The 23,683-nt window shown below is 45.5% G+C and overlaps 4 protein-coding genes across 6 annotated transcripts; 3 read left to right on the top strand and 1 right to left on the bottom strand.

The window, feature by feature from the left end:
• Nucleotide 1: 1 nt before the first annotated feature.
• Nucleotides 2-13,149, top strand: f7 (coagulation factor VII). The gene is made up of 8 exons (XM_052509101.1): nucleotides 2-168; nucleotides 398-561; nucleotides 696-720; nucleotides 852-968; nucleotides 1,063-1,203; nucleotides 11,490-11,617; nucleotides 11,702-11,822; nucleotides 11,911-13,149. The coding sequence occupies exons 1-8, from the start codon at nucleotides 111-113 to the stop codon at nucleotides 12,546-12,548; spliced, it is 1,392 nt and encodes a 463-aa protein (XP_052365061.1). The 5' UTR covers nucleotides 2-110; the 3' UTR covers nucleotides 12,549-13,149.
• Nucleotides 4,285-9,301, bottom strand: LOC127924383 (uncharacterized). The gene is made up of 2 exons (XM_052509120.1): nucleotides 9,265-9,301; nucleotides 4,285-7,420 (listed from the first exon to the last, which is right to left on the bottom strand). The coding sequence occupies exon 2, from the start codon at nucleotides 5,750-5,752 to the stop codon at nucleotides 4,826-4,828; it is 927 nt and encodes a 308-aa protein (XP_052365080.1). The 5' UTR covers nucleotides 5,753-7,420; nucleotides 9,265-9,301; the 3' UTR covers nucleotides 4,285-4,825.
• Nucleotides 13,150-18,799: 5,650 nt separating the features above from the next.
• On the top strand, nucleotides 18,800-22,672 carry LOC127924374 (coagulation factor VII-like). The gene is made up of 8 exons (XM_052509032.1): nucleotides 18,800-18,979; nucleotides 19,116-19,279; nucleotides 19,438-19,462; nucleotides 19,701-19,814; nucleotides 20,341-20,478; nucleotides 20,622-20,728; nucleotides 21,167-21,287; nucleotides 21,415-22,672. Exons 1-8 carry the CDS (start codon nucleotides 18,922-18,924, stop codon nucleotides 22,122-22,124), a joined length of 1,437 nt encoding a protein of 478 aa, XP_052364992.1. The 5' UTR covers nucleotides 18,800-18,921; the 3' UTR covers nucleotides 22,125-22,672.
• On the top strand, nucleotides 22,364-23,612 carry LOC127924375 (uncharacterized). Of its 3 annotated transcripts, none has more exons than XM_052509039.1 (2): nucleotides 22,364-23,008; nucleotides 23,105-23,612. In XM_052509039.1, exons 1-2 carry the CDS (start codon nucleotides 22,364-22,366, stop codon nucleotides 23,573-23,575), a joined length of 1,116 nt encoding a protein of 371 aa, XP_052364999.1. In that variant the 3' UTR covers nucleotides 23,576-23,612. The 3 variants fall into 3 exon arrangements, with proteins under 3 accessions (XP_052364999.1, XP_052364998.1, XP_052364997.1); XM_052509038.1 differs by having other exon boundaries at nucleotides 23,081-23,612; XM_052509037.1 differs by having other exon boundaries at nucleotides 23,057-23,612.
• The last annotated feature ends 71 nt before the right edge of the window (nucleotides 23,613-23,683 follow it).

The following is a 23,683-nucleotide window of genomic DNA, read 5'->3' as shown; positions in this document are numbered from 1 at the left end:
GTGTTAGGGGAGGGTCAGGGCCCAAATCAGGATTTTGTCCAGACTTTGGACCTGTGGACTGAGGGGAACAGAGAGCGACAGTGTGCTTAGATATTCTGAGGGCAGTCATCATGTGGCTTCATGTTCTCTGTCTTACATTAAGTATCCGCTGCTGTCATCCCGCCTCAGGTAAGTTAACTTACCCCTACGTATGTGTTTGTGTGTGTGTGTGATTCTAACTTTAGTTTGTAAATATGCATTCATTTATGTACAATACATATCTACCTGTTTGCTTGTGTGCAGTTTGTGCATGTGTGTGTGTGTGTGTTTGTGTATGTTTTTATGTATGTGTCTGTGTGTGTTTGTGCATATGTGTCTGTGTCTGTGTGTACAACTCCCCTCTCCTCCGGTCTTGCAGTGTTCTTGGCGCGGGACCAGGCCCATGGCCTCCTCATCCGGCCTAAGCGTGCCAACAGCGGCTGGTTCGAGGAGCTCAAAAGGGGTGACCTGGAGCGAGAATGCCTTGAGGAGAAGTGTTCCAAAGAGGAGGCGCGGGAAGTGTTTGAGCACGAACAGGCTACGGTCAGTGCCTGGTTGAACCACAATCTGATCATGAACAGACCATAGTCTGCATGATAGGCAAAAAAACAATAATGACTCTGAACATGATTCCTACCTGATATCCTCAGTGAATTGTCCCCATTCTCTTCCCTTAGGAGGAGTTCTGGAGAAACTACAATGGTGAGCTTCTGTGCAGTGTGTCATTTCTACAGTCACAAATACCCAGACACCACCACCACTATATGTTCATCTTTTAACATCTTTGTTGACCATGAGATCCCAAATGTACACAAATGTATTCATCCTTACAGTTCAAGACAGCTGCCAATCTGACCCCTGCCAGAACAAAGGAAGCTGCTCTAGCATATCAGGATCTTCTTACACCTGCCTGTGCCTGCCAGGCTTCAGTGGACGGAACTGCGAGCTAGGTAAGAGTTCTTGATGGGAGACGTTTCTGTGGAAACTTTAGTTTCCAAGGTTTCTTTTTCCCATTTACTTACATAAACACATTCTTTATGTCAGCATTCAAGGCCATTCCTGACTCCTGCTTGCATGAGAACGGGGGCTGTGAGCACTTCTGCGAGGAGGAGGGGGGCCGACGCAACTGTTCATGTGCAGACGGCTATTTCCTGGGGACTGATGGACAGCGTTGCCTGACACAAGGTTAGCAGTCACAGCCACAGGCCATGTGCCATGTCAACGTTGTATGATCAGTTGTATTGTCATCATGTATGATGTTATCTGTGTATGCATCACAAATGGCATCCTATGTCCTATACACTGAGTGTACAAAACATTAGGAACACATTCTTAATATTGAGTTGCATCCCCTTTTACCCTCATAACAGCCTCAATTCGTCAGGGCATGGATTCTACAAGGTATCTAAAACGTTCCACAGGGTTGCTGGCCCTTGTTGATTCCAATGCTTTCCACGGTTGTCCTTTGGGTGGTGGACCATTCTTGATAAACACAGGAAATTGTTGAGTGTGAAAAACCCAGCAGCGCTGCAGTTCTTGAGACACTCAAACTGGCATCTACTACCATACCTCGTTCAAAGACATCTACATCTTTTGTTTTGCCCATTCACCCTATGAACGGCACACAAACACAATCCATGTCTCAATTGTCTCAAGGCTTAAAAATCCTTCTTTAACCCGTCTCCTCCCCTTCATCTACACGGAATAAATAAGGGATCATAACTTTCACCTGGTCAGTCTACAGTATGTCATGGAAAGAGCAAGTGTTCCTAATGTTTTGTACACTCAGTGTAGTACTTTAACAAAAGTAGTGCACTATATAGGGAAATAGGGTGCCATTTGGGACGTACACTCTGGTTGTAGTATATACACCCTCTGTGCATTCAGAAAGTCATCAGATCCCTTTACTTTTTGTTTAAAAAAAAAAGTGTTACTTTACAGCCTTTTTCCTCATCAATCTACACACAATACCCCATAATGACAAAGCAGAAACAGGTTTTTAGAAATGTTTGCGAATAAATAAATAAAAAAATGATAACACATTTACCAATATTCAGACCCTTTACTCAGTATTTTGTTGAAGCACCTTTGGTAGTGATTACAGCCTTGAGTCCTTAAAAAATATATATATATATATATATATTTCACCTTTATTTAACCAGGTAGGCTAGTTGAGAACAAGTTCTCATTTGCAACTGCGACCTGGCCAAGATAAAGCATAGCAGTGTGAGCAGACAACACAGAGTTACACATGGAGTAAACAATTAACAAGTCAATAACACAATAGGAAAAAAAAGTGGAGTCTATATACATTGTGTGCAAAAGGCATGAGGAGGTAGGCGAATAATTACAATTTTGCAGATTAACACTGGAGTGATAAATGATCAGATGGTCATGTACAGGTAGAGATATTGATGTGCAAAAGAGCAGAAAAGTAAATAAATAAAACCAGTATGGGGATGAGGTAGGTAAAAATGGGTGGGCTATTTGCCAATAGACTATGTACAGCTGCAGCGATCGGTTAGCTGCTCAGATAGCAGATGTTTGAAGTTGGTGAGGGAGATAAAAGTCTCCAACTTCAGCGATTTTTGCAATTAGTTCCAGTCACAGGCAGCAGAGAACTGGAACGAAAGGCGGCCAAATGAGGTGTTGGCTTTAGGGATGATCAGTGAGATACACCTGCTGGAGCGCGTGCTACGGATGGGTGTTGCCATCGTGACCAGTGAACTGAGATAAGGCCGAGCTTTACCTAGAATGGACTTGTAGATGACCTGGAGCCAGTGGGTCTGGCGACAAATATGAAGCGAGGGCCAGCCGACTAGAGCGTACAAGTCGCAGTGGTGGGTGGTATAAGGTGCTTTAGTGACAAAACGGATGGCACAGTGATAAACTGCATCCAGTTTGTTGAGTAGAGTGTTGGAAGCAATTTTGTAGATGACATCGCCGAAGTCGAGGATCGGTAGGATAGTCAGTTTTACTAGGGTAAGTTTGGCGGCGTGAGTGAAGGAGGCTTTGTTGCGGAATAGAAAGCAGACTCTTGATTTGATTTTCGATTGGAGATGTTTGATATGAGTCTGGAAGGAGAGTTTACAGTCTAGCCAGACACCTAGGTACTTATAGATGTCCACATTTTCAAGGTTGGAACCATCCAGGGTGGTGATGCTGGTCAGGCGTGCGGGTGCAGGCAGCGAACGGTTGAAAAGCATGCATTTGGTTTAAGAGCAGTTGGAGACCACGGAAGGAGTGTTGTATGGCATTGAAGCTCGTTTGGAGGTTAGATAGCACAGTGTCCAAGGACGGGCCGGAAGTATATAGAATGGTGTCGACTGCGTAGAGGTGGATCAGGGAATCGCCCGCAGCAAGAGCAACATCATTGATATATACAGAAAAAAAGAGTCGGCCCGAGGATTGAACCCTGTGGCACCCCCACAGAGACTTCCAGAGGACCGGACAGCATGCCCTCCGATTTGATACACTGAACTCTGTCTGCAAAGTAATTGGTGAACCAGGCAAGGCAGTCATCTGAAAAACCGAGGCTACTGAGTCTGCCGATAAGAATATGGTGATTGACCGAGTCGAAAGCCTTGGCAAGGTCGATGAAGACGGCTGCACAGTACTGTCTTTTATCGATGGCGGTTATGATATCGTTTAGTACCTTGAGCGTGGCTGAGGTGCACCCATGACCGGCTCGGAAACCAGATTGCACAGCGGAGAAGGTACGGTGGGATTCGAGATTGTCAGTGACCTGTTTGTTGACTTGGCTTTCGAAGATCTTAGATAGGCAGGGCAGGATGGATATAGGTCTGTAACAGTTTGGGTCCAGGGTGTCTCCCCCTTTGAAGAGGGGGATGACTGCGGCAGCTTTCCAGTCCTTGGGGATCTCAGACGATATGAAAGAGAGGTTGAACAGGCTGGTAATAGGGGTTGCGACAATGGCAGCGGATAGTTTCAGAAATAGAGGGTCCAGATTGTCAAGCCCAGCTGATTTGTACGGGTCCAGGTTTTGCAGCTCTTTCAGAACATCTGCTATCTGGATTTGGGTAAAGGAGAACCTGGAGAGGCTTGGGCGAGTAGCTACGGGGGGCGGAGCTGTTGGCCGAGTTTGGAGTAGCCAGGCGGAAGGCATGGCCAGCCGTTGCGAAATGCTTGTTGAAGTTTTCGATAATCATGGATTTATCGGTGGTGACCGTGTTCCCTAGCCTCAGTGCAGTGGGCAGCTGGGAGGAGGTGCTCTTGTTCTCCATGGACTTCAGAACTTTTTGGAGTTGGAGCTACAGGATGCAAACTTCTGCCTGAAGAAGCTGGCCTTAGCTTTCCTGACTGACTGCGTGTATTGGTTCCTGACTTCCCTGAACAGGTGCATATCGCGGGGACTGTTCGATGCTATTGCAGTCCGCCACAGGATGTTTTTGTGCTGGTCGAGGGCAGTCAGGTCTGGAGTGAACCAAGGGCTATATCTGTTCTTAGTTCTGCATTTTGTGAACGGTGCATGCTTATCTAAAATGGTGAGGAAGTTACTTTTAAAGAATGACCAGGCATCCTCAACTGACGGGATGAGGTCAATGTCCTTCCAGGATACCCGGGCCTGGTCGATTAGAAAGGCCTGCTCACAGAAGTGTTTTAGGTAGCGTTTGACAGTGATGAGGGGTGGTCGTTTGACTGCGGCTCCGTAGCGGGTTCAGGCAATGAGGCAGTGATCGCTGAGATCCTGGTTGAAGACAGCGGAGGTGTATTTGGAGGGCCAGTTGGTCAGGATGACGTCTATGAGGGTGCCCTTGTTTACAGATTTAGGGTTGTACCTGGTGGGTTACTTGATGATTTGTGTGAGATTGAGGGCATCTAGCTTAGATTGTAGGACTGCCGGGGTGTTAAGCATATCCCAGTTTAGGTCACCTAACAGAACAAACTCTGAAGCTAGATGGGGGGCAATCAATTCACAAATGGTGTCCAGGGCACAGCTGGGTGCTGAGGGGGGTCGGTAGCAGGCGGCAACAGTGAGAGACTTATTTCTGGAGAGAGTAATTTTCAAGATTAGTAGTTCGAACTGTTTGGGTATGGACCTGGAAAGTATGACATTACTTTTCAGGCTAACTCCTCCCCCTTTGGCAGTTCCTTCTTGACGGAAGATGTTATAGTTGGGTATGGAAATCTCAGAATTTTTGGTGGCCTTCCTGAGCCAGGATTCAGACACGGCAAGGACATCAGGGTTAGCAGAGTGTGCTAAAGCAGTGAGTAAAACAAACTTAGGGAGGAGGCTTCTGATGTTGACATGCATGAAACCAAGGCTTTTTCGATCACAGAAGTCAACAAATGAGAGTGCCTGGGGACATGCAGGGCCTGGGTTTACCTCCACATCACCCACGGAACAGAGGAGGAGTAGTATGAGGGTGCGGCTAAAGGCTATCAAAACTGGTCGCCAAGAGCGTTGGGGACAGAGAATGAAAGGAGCAGATTTCTGGGCATGGTAGAATATATTCAGGGCATAATGCACAGACAGGGGTATGGTGGGGTGCGGGTACAGCGGAGGTAAGCCCAGGCACTGGGTGATGATGAGAGAGGTTGTATCTCTGGACATGCTGGTTGTAATGGGTGAGGTCACCGCATGTGTGGGAGGTGGGACAAAGGAGGTATCAGGGGTATGAAGAGTGGATCTAGGGGCTCCATTGTAAACTAAAACAATGATAACTAACCTGAACAACAGTATACAAGGCATATTGACATTTGAGAGAGACATACAGTAATCACAGGTGTTGAATTGGGAGAGCTAGCTAAAACAGTAGCTAAAACAGTAGGTGAGACAACAACAGCAGGTAAAATGGCGTAGGCTAGGCAGGGGGGGGGGTCAGATTAACTCCACACAGAGCCTGAGTGCGGCTGGGGCCGACAGATAAAACATAAACAAGCAGAATGGAGTACCGTGATTAATGGACAGTCTAGCACGCATCAGCTATGTAGCCAAGTGATCAGTGTCCAGGGGGGCAGCGGTGGATGGGGCAGGGAAGCTGGACTGGCGAGTGTTATCCAGGTTAAAAGACAGTTAGCAGTGGCTAACAATGACTAAATAGCTTGTAGCTTGTTAGCTGGTTAGCTTCTGGAGGTTCTTGTGTGTGTTCTAAAAATTAAAAATAATGGCGATTCCGTATCACATTGGGTGAGGCAGGTTACCGGAAGGTATAAATAAATTAAAAATCGAAAAGGGAAAGTAAATATGGGTCCAGTGAGTGTTTGGGACGCGGCGATTGACGGTTAGCAGGCCTGTGCTAACAAGCTAACAGTTAGTAGGCCAGGGCTAAACAAGGTAGCAGGCCGAATTAGCAAGCAAGGACGTCGTGATGGGGTGAGTCTGTTTATTCCTCTTCATGCGGTGACATCGATAGACCGGTCGAGGGTCCGGATATTGTAGCCCAGGAGTATGCTTCGGTGGTAGCACAGGAGCTCTGGCCGGGCTAGCTTCAAGCTAAGTGGGTGGAAACGCGAGCCAGGAGTAATCATCCGGGGTTGCGGTTAGCTCAACACGGGTGCCCCACAAGGGTGCGTTCTGAGCCCTCTCCTGTACTCCCTGTTCACCCACGACTGCGTGGCCACGCACGCCTCCAACTCAATCATCAAGTTTACGGACGACACAACAGTGGTAGGCTTGATTACCAACAACGACGAGACGGCCTACAGGGAGGAGCTGAGGGCCCTCGGAGTGTGGTGTCAGGAAAATAACCTCACACTCAACGTCAACAAAACTAAGGAGATGATTGTGGACTTCAGGAAACAGCAGAGGGAACACCCCCCTATCCACATCGATGGAACAGTAGTGGAGAGGGTAGCAAGTTTTAAGTTCCTCGGCACACACATCACAGACAAACTGAATTGGTCCACTCACACAGACAGCATCGTGAAGAAGGTGCAGCAGCGCCTCTTCAACCTCAGGAGGCTGAAGAAATTTGGCTTGTCACCAAAAGCACTCAAACTTCTACAGATGCACAATCGAGAGAATCCTGGCGGGCTGTATCACCGCCTGGTACGGCAACTGCTCCGCCCTCAACCGTAAGGCTCTCCAGAGGGTAGTGAGGTCTGCACAACGCATCACCGGGGGCAAACTACCTGCCCTCCAGGACACCTACACCACCCGATGTTACAGGAAGGCCATAAAGATCATCAAGGACATCAACCACCCGAGCCACTGCCTGTTCACCCCGCTATCATCCAGAAGGCGAGGTCAGTACAGGTGCATCAAAGCTGGGACCGAGAGACTGAAAAACAGCTTCTATCTCAAGGCCATCAGACTGTTAAACAGCCACCACTAACATTGAGTGGCTGCTGCCAACACACTGACATTGACACTGACTCAACTCCAGCCACTTTAATAATGGGAATTGATGGGAAATGATGTAAATATATCACTAGCCACCTTAAACAATGCTACCTTATATAATGTTACTTACCCTACATTATTCATCTCATATGCATACATATATACTGTACTCTATATCATCGACTGCATTCTTATGCAGCTATTCCCTCCGCAAGGCTATTAAACAAGCTAAGCGTCAGTACAGAGACAAAGTGGAATCTCAATTCAATGGCTCAGACACAAGAGGCATGTGGCAGGGTCTACAGTCAATCACGGACTACAAGAAGAAACCCAGCCCAGTCACGGACCAGGATGTCTTGCTCCCAGGCAGACTAAATAACTTTTTTGCCCGCTTTGAGGACAATACAGTGCCACTGACACGGCCTGCAACGAAAACATGCGGTCTCTCCTTCACTGCAGCCGAGGTGAGTAAAGACATTTAAACGTGTTAACCCTCGCAAGGCTGCAGGCCCAGACGGCATCCCCAGCCGCGCCCTCAGAGCATGCGCAGACCAGCTGGCCGGTGTGTTTACGGACATATTCAATCAATCCCTAAACCAGTCTGCCGTTCCCACATGCTTCAAGAGGGCCACCATTGTTCCTGTTCCCAAGAAAGCTAAGGTAACTGAGCTAAACGACTACCGCCCGTAGCACTCACTTCCGTCATCATGAAGTGCTTTGAGAGACTAGTCAAGGACCATATCACCTCCACCCTACCTGACACCCTAGACCCACTCCAATTTGCTTACCGCCCAAATAGGTCCACAGACGATGCAATCTCAACCACACTGCACACTGCCCTAACCCACCTGGACAAGAGGAATACCTATGTGAGAATGCTGTTCATCGACTACAGCTCGGCATTCAACACCATAGTACCCTCCAAGCTCGTCATCAAGCTCGAGACCCTGGGTCTCGACCCCGCCCTGTGCAACTGGGTACTGGACTTCCTGACGGGCCGCCCCCAGGTGGTGAGGGTAGGCAACAACATCTCCTCCCCGCTGATCCTCAACACGGGGGCCCCACAAGGGTGCGTTCTGAGCCCTCTCCTGTACTCCCTGTTCACCCACGACTGCGTGGCCACGCACGCCTCCAACTCAATCATCAAGTATACGGACGACACAACAGTGGTAGGCTTGATTACCAACAACAACGAGACGGCCTACAGGGAGGAGGTGAGGGCCCTCGGAGTGTGGTGTCAGGAAAATAACCTCACACTCAACGTCAACAAAACTAAGGAGATGATTGTGGACTTCAGGAAACAGCAGAGGGAACACCCCCTATCCACATCGATGGAACAGTAGTGGAGAGGGTAGCTAGTTTTAAGTTCCTCGGCATACACATCACAGACAAACTGAATTGGTCCACTCACACTGACAGCGTCGTGAAGAAGGCGCAGCAGCGCCTATTCAACCTCAGGAGGCTGAAGAAATTCGGCTTGTCACCAAAAGCACTCACAAACTTCTACAGATGCACAATCGAGAGCATCCTGGCGGGCTGTATCACCGCCTGGTACGGCAACTGCCCCGCCCTCAACCGTAAGGCTCTCCAGAGGGTGGTGAGGACTGCACAACGCATCACCGGGGCAAACTACCTGCCCTCCAGGACACCTACACCACCCGTTGTTACAGGAAGGCCATAAAGATCATCAAGGACATCAACCACCCGAACCACTGCCTGTTCACCCCGTTATCATCCAGAAGGCGAGGTCAGTACAGGTGCATCAAAGCTGGGACCGAGAGACTGAAAAACAGCTTCTATCTCAAGGCCATCAGACTGTTAAACAGCCACCACTAACATTGAGTGGCTGCTGCCAACACACTGTCATTGACACTGACCCAACTCCAGCCATTTTAATAATGGGAATTGATGGGAAATGATGTAAATATATCACTAGCCACTTTAAACAATGCTACCTTATATAATGTTACTTACCCTACATTATTCATCTCATATGCATATGTATATACTGTACTCTACATCATCGACTGCATCCTTATGTAATACATGTATCACTAGCCACTTTAACTATGCCACTTTGTTTACTTTGTCTACACACTCATCTCATATGTATATACTGTACTCGATACCATCTACTGTATGCTGCTCTGTACCATCACTCATTCATATATCCTTATGTACATATTCCTTATCCCCTTACACTGTGTATAAGACAGTAGTTTTGAAATTGTTAGTTAGATTACTTGTTGATTATCACTGCATTGTCGGAACTAGAAGCACAAGCATTTCGCTACACTCGCATTAACATCTGCTAACCATGTGTATGTGACAAATAAAATTTGATTTGATTTGATTTATGTAATACATGTATCACTAGCCACTTTAACTATGCCACTTTGTTTACATACTCATCTCATATGTATATACTGTACTCGATACCATCTACTGTATCTTGCCTATGCTGCCCTGTACCATCAATCATTCATATATCCTTATGTACATATTCTTTATCCCCTTACACTGTGTATAAGACAGTAGTTTTGGAATTGTTAGTTAGATTACTTGTTGGTTATTACTGCATTGTCGGAACTAGAAGCACAAGCATTTCGCTACACTCACATTTACATCTGCTAACCATGTGTATGTGACAAATAAAATTTGATTTGATTTAGCTAGATAGCTAGTTGTGAATAATCCAGCTGAAAATGTTCAGTTTGCGGTGGGAATCCGGTGGGAATCCGGGGATAAAAAAATAATAGGTCCGTTATGCTCTGGTTAGAGTCGCGTTGTTCGAACTGGCGAGAGCTTTCCGAGCTGAAGGTTAGCTGATGACCGGTTAGCTAAAGACCGCTAGCAATGGTTTGCTGACTGATAGCTGGTAGCTAGCTGGTAGTTAGCTGGCTAGCTTCAGTTGAGGGGTTTCGGATCCAAAGTACTTTAGTACTTTAGTACTTTAGAAGAAAATAGCTACATTGGGTGAGGCGGGTTGCAGGAGAGTATTTAGAAGTTGAGGTTTAACAAAATGTTTTAAAAGATATGCGAAGAAAAATATGTTTAAAAATATAAAAAAACGATATATACAAGGGACACGACACGACAAGACGTTCGACTGCTACGCCATCTACAAGCTAGGCACATCAAAGATCTCTCTGTACTTTGCTCTGTTCATCTTTGCCTCGATCCTGACTATTCTCACAGTCCCTGTTACTGGAAAAACATCCCCACAGCATGATGCTGCCACCACCATGCTTCACCTTAGGGATGGTGCCAGCTTTCCTCCAGACGTGACTCTTGGCATTCAGGACATTCTTGGTTTCATCATACCAGAGAATCTTGTTTCTCATGGTCTGAGAGTCTTTAGGTGCCTTTTGGCAAACTCCAAGCGGGCTGTCATGTGCCTTTTACTGAGGTGTGGCTTCCATCTGGCCACGCTATCATAAAGGCCTGATTGGTGGAGTGCTGCAGAGGTGGTTTCCCATCTGGAAGGTTCTCCCATCTCCGCAGAGGAACTCTAGAGCTCTGTCAGAGTTACCATCAGGTTCTTGTTCACCTCCCTGACCAAGGCCATTCTCCCCCAATTGCTCAGTTTGCCTGGGCGGCCAGCTTTAGGAAGAGTCTTTGTGGTTCTAAACTTCTTCCATTTAAGAATAATGTGGGCCACTTTGTTCTTGGGGACCTTCAATGTTGCAGACATTTTTTGGTACCCTTCCTCAAATATATGTTGGCACTCTACGGACAATTCCTTCGACCTCGTGGCTTGGTTTTTGCTCTGACGTGCACTGGCAACTGTGGGACCATAAATAGGCAGGTGTGTGCCTTTCCCAAATCATGTCCAATCAATTGAAGTCACCCTAGGTGGACTCTAATCAAGCTGTAGAAACATCTGAAGGATGATCAATGGAAACAGGATGCACCTGAGTCTCATAGTAAAGGGACTAAATACTTATGTAAATAGGTATCTTGTTTTATTTGTAATAAATGTGCAAAAATTTTAAAACCTGTTTTCGCTTTGTGATTATGGGGTATTGTGTGTAGATTGCTATGGATTTGTATTAATTGAATCAATTTTAGAATAAGGCTGTAACGTCACAAAATGTGGGAAAAGTCAAAGGGTCTGAATACTATCTGAAGGCACTGTATGACCTCTGGTCTCTCGTGGCTCCAGAAACAATGGCCTGTGGGAAGGTTCCTGTCCTGCACGGCAGCGCCTCCGAGAAGGGAGACGTACCGTTGGACCCCCGTTCACGCATCGTGGGGGGAACAGAGTGCCCTAAGGGTCACTGCCCCTGGCAGGTACAGTATGAACCAGTGGCGGCAGACAAGTTGATGTATCTGACGTAGAGGTGAAGTCTCTTTCCCCACGGTGTGTTTCTACAGGTGTTGTTAGTGAGAAATGAGAAGGGCTTTTGTGGAGGAGTCATCTACAAACCCACCTGGATCCTCACTGCCTCTCACTGCTTGGAGAATATCAAGGCCCAGCACCTGAAGGTGGTGGCAGGTATGGACTGTTTTTCTTTAGAAAAGAGTCAATACAGCTGTTGTGTGTTGAAGTCTGAGTTGTTTCAACCTTTTCTGCATGTGCCCAGGTGAACATGACACAGAGAAAGACGAGGGTACGGAACAGACCATAGATGTGGCAGAGATCATCATGCACAACAGCTACGTGTCAGACACGGCGGACAGCGACATCGCCCTGCTACGTCTGAAGACTGCCATCACTATGACGCCTTTCGCCGTGCCCGTCTGCCTGCCCACCCGCTCGATGGCGGAGCGTGAGCTCTGGGCCATCAACCTCCACACGGTAAGTGGCTGGGGCCGGCGCAGCGAGAACGGCCCTACGTCACGTGTCCTCCGGAGGCTGGAGGTGCCACGTATACGTACCCAGGACTGCGTTGAGATGAGCGGTGTCACGCTAACGGCTAACATGTTCTGCGCCGGCTACATCGAGGGCAAGCAGGACTCCTGTAAGGGGGACAGCGGCGGACCACTGGTCACCCGCTACAGAGACACCACGTTCCTTTTGGGTATCGTCAGCTGGGGAAAGGGGTGCGCCCGGCCGGGGAACTACGGGATTTACACCCGTGTGTCCAACTACCTGGACTGGATCCATAACTACACGGCAGAGCAGCCGACAGTGCAGCCGACAACGCAGCCGACAGCGCAGACACAGAACACCACGACCACACTGCAAAACACCACGGCCAATCCAAATGCAGTCTTATAAGTGTCACAGAACAGGAGCAGTGCTGAGCCCAGTACCTTATTGGGTTCAACTTGTAGTACATCTCTGAAACCATATTTGGCTTTCAGATTATAGTATTTATATTTATCATGTTTTGTTTATTGTGCTTCAACTACACTTTCTAAAGTTTTTCTGTATGTTTGTTGATTTTATGGTTTGATTTCCCTCTGAATTAAAAAAAAAATGCTTGATTGATTTCAAAGTAAACTGACCCTTCTGCTGTGTCATGATAACCATTAAGGCAAACTGACTCTTACAGTTGGTGTTCAATTACAATGCATTTGCCATCTTAAAACAAAGCTGCTTGCATTCTGCTCAGACCCCACAGGCTCTTTGTGTATGTTATAAGAAAGAGGACAGTCACTGCATTATATGTTATGACCCCTGTGCAGTTAGTTGGACCAACAGGATTGAGGGTATAAAATGTAATTTTGTATTATCAGGGAACAATCTTCTCAAACTAAGGCAATTGTATATGTATTTAGCAAAATACAACCAGAATAGTGGTAAACATATGAACACAAAGGCTGTCAGAGTGTTGTAGCCATTTCAAATATTACAATAAAACACTGTTCTAGAAGCATTCACTGATGTCTATTAATTAACATGATATGCAATATGATTCTGTAAATTGTGTTAAAATGAAGACGTGATGTGAAACCTTCCCCGTATATATTGCACCCTACTTGAAATCCCATTGGAATGTATTACGTCCAGCAAAGAGGTACAGGTTACCCATTTTGGCAATATGTCTTCATAATGAGTGTGTTGCACATGGGTATGTGTGAAACTTACTCCTCAGCCTGAAGTGTCCCCACAAGCACCAACGAATAGCTAGCTGGCTTTTCACGTGGCGCTGACTGGTAAGACGCTTAATGAGAGTGGTCCCAAGTTTGTGCCAGGTGTGGGCAGAATCGGGGAGAAAGTGGTACTCACTAGGCAAGCAGCATGACATCCTTTACAGGTGTACCAGCAAACTTTACATACTCCAGTTAGCTTTAATTGGATTGGTGTCACGACTTCCACCGAAGTTGTTCCCTCTCCTTGTTCGGGCAGCTTTCGACGTCACCGGCTTTCTAGACGCCACCGATCCATGTTTCATTTTTCCTTTTGTTTTGTCTGTTTACACACCTGGTTCCCATCTCATAATTATTGAGTAAATCAGTGATTGTTACTCTTATCTGTGAATCTATCTAAAAGATAGCGAAGGAGTCAGGTGCAGGACACATATACGAGTAACAATCACTGATTTACTCAATCCAAAACGTAACAAAATCCTGTTCCAAACAAGGACAAAACAGGACTCAAAATACAACACACCGGAATACACGAAAGACAATCACGCACAAAACAGAAAGGGAAACCAGAGGGTTAAACAAGGAACATACTTATGAGATGGGAACCAAATGTCTAAACAGACAAAACAAAAGGAAATATGAAACATGGATCGGTGGCGGCTAGAAAGCCGGTGACGTCGACCGCCGAACGCCGCCCGAACAAGGAGAGGGAACTTCGGTGGAAGTCGTGACAATTGGTCTGTCATTGCCACAACAATAATAGGCGTAATATGCCTAATCCTAATAAAAACATATGATAGATATGTAGATAACACAACCAAATTAGGCAGGTTTGCAAAATGAATAATCTTTGTAAAATATTAGCAAAATGTTTCTAAAAATGTGCAAAAAACTCTATTCATATAACTGACTTTGGTTAGCATTTGGAGCCTTAATTTCTGTATTTTATTTTCAAACAATAAATTATAATATTCCTAAAGGGTTATTTCACTGGTTTGTAGTGATTATAATGATATACAATATTATGCCATATTGTTAAATGTAAAATCTAAGTATTGAATCCTGACATTCCAACATAACATTCTAACAAACCGCCTGCTGATGAGGGGAGTCAACTTACATAGCTGGCGAAGTACTAAAGTCTTAGGTTCACAGCCTTTATAGATAGTGGCTAGTTACACAATGAATGGAAAAATAGTATATTATAGTATACAGCCTACTGAAATATGTATTGGTTAGTGCTAAAAGGACTGATTTTTTTCTAATCACTAAATTAATTGTTTCTATTAAATTTGTCAACCAGCAACTTAACTAATGGCTACAAAATGATAAGGCAACATATTTCATTAAATAACTTGTAAGGTTAGAGAGCATTCTTTTAAGATCATGATGGTCAGGGACAGAAGAGATGTAAAAAAATTTAGATAATTTGTGTTTACCTAAATATTCATGTTAACTTGCTGGGACAACTCAACAAATAGCAGATCACACCTTTAATCTTAGCATGCTGAGTATTGCTATGCAACAAACTATTACAGATGGAAATGATAAAACCAATATACTACCAGATATGGATCTCTTGGACTGGTATTACTTCCCAGTATGACCGATTTCCCTAAAACAAATATGTAGTTCGGCTATTTGTAACATTGTACTTTCAATCATGAGTCAGTCTAGGTAAATCATTAGATCAGATGGCAAACATTAACCAAATCCTATGGTTTTTAAGATGAGATCCACACAATAGAATGTTCCATTGTTGCATGTGAACATTCCAACTTGTCTCAACATTCCTTTATCAGCCTGTGAACATTGTATTGCTTAGACTCCCATACAAAAAGATATATACAGGTGTGAAAAACATAGTAATCTACTGTTTAGGAGATAGGCTGTCATATTTCAATTTGATCAGGGGCTTGTGGGGAACAATTTAATAGCATCAAACCTTTGCCACCCAAAAGTGGATTTTTTTCCCGCTGGCCCATGGACTAGAACAAGCATTGAAACAAGCAAGCAATTCTATAAAGTTGTTTAAATACTTTGTAGCCTAGCTACTTTCTCCTGTTGTGCATCAGTGGGTCTATTTACACTGGGGGTACCTTTGGACCCTCCAAACAAGAGATAGGCCCTAGCTGTCTCTGCCTGGCCGGTTCCCCTCTCTCCACTGGGATTCTCTGCCTCTAACCCTATTACAGGGGCTGAGTCACTGGCTTACTTACTGGTGCTCTTCTATGCCGTCCCAAGGAGGGGTGCGTCACTTAAGTGGGTTGAGTCACTGATGTGATCTTCCTGTCTGGGTTGGCACCCCCCTTGGGTTGTGCCGTGGCGGAGATCTTTGTGGGCTATACTCTGCCTTGTCTCAGGATGGTAAATTGGTGGTTGAAGATATCCCTCTAGTGGTGTGGGGGCTGTGTTTTTGCAAAGTGGATGGGCTTATATCCTGCCTGTTTGGCCCTGTCCGGGAGTGTCGTTTGATGGGGCCACAGTGTCTCCCAACCCCTCCTGTCTCAGCCTCCAGTATTTATGCTGCAGTAGTTTATGTGTCGGGGGGCTAGGGCCAGTCTGTTATATCTGGAGTATTCCTCCTGTCTTATCAGGTGTCTTGTGTGAATTTAAGTATGTTCTCTCTAATTCTCTCTTTCTCTTTCTCTCTTTCTTTCTTTCTTTCTTTCTCTCGGAGGACCTGAGCCCTAGGACTATGCCTCAGGACTACCTGGCCTGATGACTCCTTGCTGTCCCCAGTCCACCTAGCCGTGCTGCTGCTCCAGTTTCAACTGTTCTGCCTGCGGCTATGGAACCCTGACCTGTTCACCGGACATGCTACCTGTCCCAGACCTGCTGTTTTCAACTCTCTAGAGACAGCAGGAGCGGTAGAGATACTCTGAATGATCGGCTATGAAAAGCCAACTGACATTTACTCCTGAGGTGCTGACCTGTTGCACCCTCGACAACCACTGTGATTATTATTATTTGACCCTGCTGGTCATCTATGAACATTTGAACATCAAATCAAATCAAATCAAATTGTATTTGTCACATACACATGTTTAGCAGATGTTAATGCGAGTGTAGCGAAATGCTTGTGCTTCTAGTTCCGACAATGCAGTAATAACCAACAAGTAATCTAGCTAACAATTCCAAAACTACTACCTTATAGACACAAGTGTAAGGGGATAAAGAATATGTACATAAAGATATATGAATGAGTGATGGTACAGAGCGGCATAGGCAAGATACAGTAGATGGTATTGAGTGCAGTATATACATATGAGATGATTATGTAAACAAAGTGGCATAGTTAAAGTGATACATGTATTACATAAAGATGCAGTAGATGATAGAGTACAGTATATACATATAGATATGAGATGAATAATGTAGGGTATGTGGGTAATAATGTAGGGTATGTAAAAATTATATTAGGTAGCATTGTTTAAAGTGGCTAGTGATACATAATTTCCCATCAATTCCCATTATTAAAGTGGCTGGAGTTGAGTCAGTGTGTTGGCAGCAGCCACTCAATGTTAGTGGTGGCTGTTGAACAGTCTGATGGCCTTTGGATAGAAGCTGTTTTTCAGTCTCTCGGTCCCAGCTTTGATGCACCTGTACTGACTTCGCCTTCTGGACGATAGCGGGGTGAACAGGCAGTGGCTCGGGTGGTTGTTGTCCTTGATGATCTTTATGGCCTTCCTGTGACATCGGGTGGTGTCGGTGTCCTGGAGGGCAGGTAGTTTGCCACAAGTGATGCGTTGTGCAGACCTCACTACCCTCTGGAGAGCCTTACGGTTGTGGGCGGAGCAGTTGCCGTACCAGGCGGTGATACAGCCTGACAGGATGCTCTCGATTGTGCATCTGTAGAAGCTTGTGAGTGCTTTTGGTGACAAGCCAAATTTCTTCAGCCTCCTGAGGTTGAAGAGGCGCTGCTGCGCCTTCTTCACGATGCTGTCTGTGTGGGTGGACCAATTCAGTTTGTCTGTGATGTATACGCCGAGGAACTTAAAACTTACTACCCTCTCCACTACTGTTCCATCAATGTGGATAGGGGGGTGTTCCCTCTGCTGTTTCCTGAAGTCCACAATCATCTCCTTAGTTTTGTTGACGTTGAGTGTGAGGTTATTTTCCTGACACCACACTCCGAGGGCCCTCACCTCCTCCCTGTAGGCCGTCTCGTCGTTGTTGGTAATCAAGCCTATCATGTTGGCTATGTTCTGTTAAAATCTCCACCCGGCACAGCCAGAAGAGGACTGACCACCCCTCATAGCCTGGTTCCTCTCTAGGTTTCTTCCTAGGTTCTGGCCTTTCTAGGGAGTTTTTCCTAGCCACCGTGCTTCTACACCTGCATTGCTTGCTGTTTGGGGTTTTACGCTGGGTTTCTGTACAGCACTTTGAGATATCAGCTGATGTAAGAAGGACTTTATCAATACATTTGATTTGATTTGAGCTACATACATTCAATGATGCATATCATGAATTAAAATATGTGAACGATTGTGAACGATTATGATATTACAAAGGATAGTGAAAAATGTATTATAACAGGTAAATATAGGGATCAAATGTCATATTTAAGATACAATACATGGCCAAAAGTATTTGGACAGCTGTTTGTCGAAGATCTCATTCCAAAACTGTTGCCACAATGTTGCAAGCACAGAATTTTCTAGAATGTCATTGTATGTTGTAGCGTTCAGATTTCCCTTCACTGAAACTAAGGGCCCTAGCCTGAACCATTAAAAAGAACCCCAGAACATTATTCCTCCTCCACCAAACTTTACATTTGGCACTATGCATTGGGGCAGGTAGTGTTTTCCTGGCATCTGCCAAACCCATATTCGTCCAGATGGTGAAGCGTGATTCATCACTCAAGAGAATGCATTTCCACTGCTCCAGAGTCCAATGGCGACGAGCTTTACACCACTCCAGCCGATGCTTGACATTGTGATCTTAGGCTTTCGTGCATCTGCTCGGCCATGGAAACCCATTTCATGAAGCTCTCGACTAACAGTTATTGCGCTGATTCTGCTCCCAGGGGCAGTTTGGAACTTGGTAGTGAGTGTTGCAGCCGAGGACAGAAATTGTTTAAGCGCTAAGAACTTGGCGGTCCAGTTCTGTGAGCTTGTGTGGCCTACCACTTTACCGGCTGAGGCATTCTTATTCCTAGAAGTTTCCACTTCACAATAACAGCACTTACAGTTGCCCAGCTCTAACAGAGCAGAAATTTGAGGAACTGACTGAGCTCACTGAGCTCAGTACGGGCCATTCTACTGACATTGTTTGTCTATGGAGATTGCATGGCTGTGTGCTCGATTGCATACACGTCAGCAACTGGTGTGACTGAAATAGCCGAATCCACTCATTTGAAGGTGTGTCCACAATCTTTTGTCCATGTAGTGTAAGACATAGGCCTAATCCTCTGGTTCAGGTCTGGTCACCATCACCCAGATGTGGCAACTGTTTGCAGAGCAGTGGGAGTGAGCTGTTGGAGAGAGTGGGAGTCATATGAGCTGGCATTGTTTACCTCAAATCGCTCCAGTTCTGGGTGATTCAGGTCCGCCACGATGCTGCTGAAAACATTTTGTGCACTTTGGGCCATTTCAACTGTCATTTCTGCCGCTGGTAAGTTTGTTTCGAAAACATATATTTTGAATCCAGCGTTACAGTTAGTTAAATGATAAAGTCTTTTTTTTAAGATGGAGAGGTGCCAAATGTCAGTTGTTGTCTTTCTTTTATGGTTTGTCATTCGATGTTTAAGTCTTCTTGAAGAAGGATGATGCGCACCTGGTGCTTGACAGAGCAAGGCGCGCCAACAGCGGCTACTTCGAGGAGGTGAAACAGGGCAATCTCGAGCGCGAGTGTGTCGAGGAAATTTGTAACTATGAGGAGGCTCGGGAAGTTTTCGAGGACGACGCCCAAACGGTGCAATTTTGTAGTAATTTCACTTGGTGAAATATTTGTTATTACTTCAATTGAAGCACTATTTTAATTTAATTTAATGAAATATTTAGCAATGCATAGGAACATGTGAGAATTCCAAAGAACTCTTAAAACTGACTATGTATGGTTTGTTTCCACAGAAAAGGTTTTGGTTGACATACACGGGTAAATCAGATTTTTCTATGTGGACTGTACACAAATTCCAACCAGCCTAAAATATATGATAGAGTATTGCTTTCAAATGTGCTTTCATTCATTTTCATAAAATGCTAATTATATTGTTGTATAAAATCCAATATGGTACTACCATGTATGTTTTCACATCCCTAATTTATTTGCACAAGAAATGTCCAGCATGTCAAAGAGCAAATGTCATATCCTTTACCCTATTGATCCCTCTAAGGTCAGGATCCCTGCCTGGTCAACCCATGCAAAAACAATGGAACTTGTGTTTACATGGATGACTCTTACACATGTCAGTGTCTGGGAGGCTATGAAGGAAAATACTGTCAGACAGGTAGGAAGAGAATTCCTAGCTGCCATTTTTATACCAATAGTTTACACCAGTGTTTCTTAATCCTGGTCCTGGGGTCCCAAAGGGGAGCACATTTCTGGTTGTGCCCTCGCACTGCACACTTGATTCCACTAATCAAATGTTAGATAATCAGTTGATTAGTTGAATCAAATCTAATGTTGTTTGTCACATGCTCAGAATACAACAGACCTTACAGTAAAATGCTTACAGACAAGCCCTTAACCAACAATGCAGTTTTAAGAAAAATAAGTGTTAAGAAAGTATGTGCGCTCAGATGTGTCGTGCTAGGGCAAAAACCAAAATGTGCAACCCCTTTGGGTTTCCAGGACCAGGATTAAGCAACACCGGTTTTCACAATCGTTTCATACCAATAGTTTACTGTAATTCCGCAGTAGTAAGAGCACCCTAATGTGAAGTGTTGCCCACATTTACTAGTGGGCTGATATTATATGTTGACCCCATTCTGCTCATCCTACTTGCCTTTCCCCTTTCTCCCAACATACTGTAGTGTTTGAGGACACCCTGAAATGCCTCTCCCTTAACGGGGAGTGCGAGCACTTCTGTAACAGTTCTGGGTCAAGACGCAAATGTTCCTGCGCTCCTGGTTATGCCCTGGGAGAGGACGGAAGAGAGTGTGTTGCACAAGGTACCAACTGTAACGGACAGTAGATGAGCCCAGATGTTTTGTTAAAGATGGGAAATCCCTGTTTGTTACGAACAGACTGTAATATTAACAGAACCAAAAGGAGCCAACGTGTATTTGTTGATCGTCTGTCTGTCTATTATCAGTTCAGTATCCGTGTGGTAAAATCCCAGGCTTGGAAGCTCTGATGAGCCAGGCACAAGTCAAACTAGTCGGTGGGAACCACTGTCCCAAAGGAGCCTGTCCATGGCAGGTAACACATCAACGCCTTGCTGGAGAGCACAATGGATCCATCCCTCTCTTTCACATTTGATTGGCCAATACTACCCTTATACATTTTCGTAATTTAGCAGACACTCTTATCCAGAGGGATTTAGAGTAGTGAGTGCATTTTTTGTGCTTGTCCCCCATGGGAATTAAACCCACCATGCTGGAATTGCAAGCACCATGATCTACCAACTCAGCCACACAGGGCATTATGTGGCATAGTTGGTAGAATAACTAAACCACAGTCATTCCCATACAACCACTATCCTTGAAGTCAAAGGGTGTAATATTAACTAGGTTAGTATCTATTACCACCTCTTCCATTAGGCATTATATAATTCCACAGTATTATTTTGGTTTATGTACAATGAGATGTGATGGATGAGTGGCCAATTTGTCTTTGTGATGGGACTGGTGGTTGCAGGTCCTATTGGAGCATAAAGGCACTAGTCTGTGTGGTGGGGTCATAGTTCATCCTGACTGGGTCATCACTGCTGCCCACTGTGTCGTGGATAGAGACACCAAGGACCTGATGGTGGTCGCAGGTAGGTTACGGTGTGGGTGTGGGTTGTGTGCCTTTCATAGAGCATCTAGAAACATATAGTGAGAACATTATTTGTGTCCCTATGTCACATAACAAAACACTGTCCTAATGAACAACACTGTTTCCAGGGGAACACAACATTGATGTAGAAGAGGGCAGCGAGCAGAGGATCCCCGTGGCCAGAGCCATACCCTACAACCTGTACGACCCAGCAACAGGTGACAGTGACATCGCCCTGCTGCGTCTGAGAGGGCCTGTAACTCTGGGCCCTGACGCTGTACCCATCTGCCTGCCTCAGCAACACTTTGCCAAGAGCGAGCTGGCGGCCGTCCGCTTTCACACCCTTAGCGGCTGGGGGAAGCGCACCAACGGGGGCAACGATCCCAAACCTGGCATCCCGCCAGCCCCCTCCTCGCCCTTCCTCCGCAGGCTAGCCGTGCCCATCCTGCCCAACTCTGAGTGCACCCTCAAGAGTGGCTTCAACTTCACCCAGAACATGCTGTGTGCCGGCTACATGGAGGGAAACCAGGAGGCCTGTAGGGGGGACGACGGGAGCCCCCTGGTCACTTACTACGGGACCACCCACTTCCTGATGGGCGTGGTGGGCTGGGGGAAGGGCTGCCCCAAACAGGGTTACTATGGCGTCTACACTACCGTAGCCAACTACCTGGACTGGGCTGAGGAGGTGATGAATGCTCCTCCAGTCAGTGCCCCAGTGCCTTCAGTCAGTGCCCCGGTGATGCCATTCCTGCTAGAGATGGCATTAGATGAGGTTCAGATTCAGCAGGCTACGGAGAAGTTATTGCCACCACCTCCCAATGTGCAGAGCATTGGCTAACTCCCATAAAATTTGTCACCAGTCACCACACAACACCAATTGTCATTACAGTGAATCTATTGTCACATGACATTACTAGATATTTTTATAGTACATGGAAGCTACAGTATATCATGCTAATGGTGTAGCATATCGTCCTGTTTCATTACTTTGTAAGCTGACATCTTTTCACTCTGCTATTCTTTTCATTTGACTCTTAATGTGAACTGTATATTTCAAGTGGTGATTTGTATGACCTGATGCCATACAGAATGTTTGACCTGACGCCATACAGAATGTTTGACCTGACGCCATACAGAATGTTTGACCTGACGCCATACAGAATGTTTGACCTGACGCCATACAGAATGTTTGACCTGACGCCATACAGAATGTTTGACCTGACGCCATACAGAATGTTTGACCTGACGCCATACAGAATGTTTGACCTGACGCCATACAGTATGTTTGACCTGACGCCATACAGTATGTTTGACCTGACGCCATACAGAATGTTTGACCTGACGCCATACAGTATGTTTGACCTGACGCCATACAGAATGTTTGACCTGACGCCATACAGTATGTTTGACCTGATACCATACAGAATGTTTGACCTGATGCCATACAGAATGTTTGACCTGATGCCGTACAGAATGTTTGACCTGATGCCGTACAGAATGTTTGACCTGATGCCGTACAGAATGTTTGACGTGATGCCGTACAGAATGTTTGACGTGATGCCGTACAGAATGTTTGACGTGATGCCATACAGAATGTTTGACGTGATGCCATACAGAATGTTTGACGTGATGCCATACAGAATGTTTGACGTGATGCCATACAGAATGTTTGACGTGATGCCATACAGAATGTTTGACGTGATGCCATACAGAATGTTTGACCTGATGCCATACAGAATGTTTGACGTGATGCCGTACAGAATGTTTGACGTGATGCCATACAGAATGTTTGACGTGATGCCATACAGAATGTTTGACGTGATGCCATACAGAATGTTTGACGTGATGCCATACAGAATGTTTGACCTGATGCCATACAGAATGTTTGACCTGATGCCGTACAGAATGTTTGACCTGATGCCGTACAGAATGTTTGACGTGATGCCGTACAGAATGTTTGACGTGATGCCGTACAGAATGTTTGACGTGATGCCGTACAGAATGTTTGACCTGATGCCGTACAGAATGTTTGACGTGATGCCGTACAGAATGTTTGACCTGATGCCATACAGAATGTTTGACCTGATGCCATACAGAATGTTTGACCTGATGCCATACAGAATGTTTGACCTGATGCCATACAGAATGTTTGACGTGATGCCATACAGAATGTTTGACGTGATGCCATACAGAATGTTTGACGTGATGCCATACAGAATGTTTGACGTGATGCCATACAGAATGTTTGCTTCCCAATACGTACATTTACTTCCAAAGTTTCCTCTCTGATAGCTGAAGAATAAACATTACTCGCTGACAAACTAAATCTTTGCCTCCTTTGTGTTATTTGTGTGTGTGTTTATGTGTGTGAGTGAAAAGTATCCATAGCCACACTTC

Source organism: Oncorhynchus keta, unplaced genomic scaffold, assembly GCF_023373465.1.
Source record: "Oncorhynchus keta strain PuntledgeMale-10-30-2019 unplaced genomic scaffold, Oket_V2 Un_contig_3981_pilon_pilon, whole genome shotgun sequence".
Lineage (NCBI taxonomy): Eukaryota > Metazoa > Chordata > Actinopteri > Salmoniformes > Salmonidae > Oncorhynchus > Oncorhynchus keta.
The sequence above is the reverse complement of the archived record's forward strand: the minus strand, read 5'-3'. Positions and strand labels throughout refer to the sequence as shown.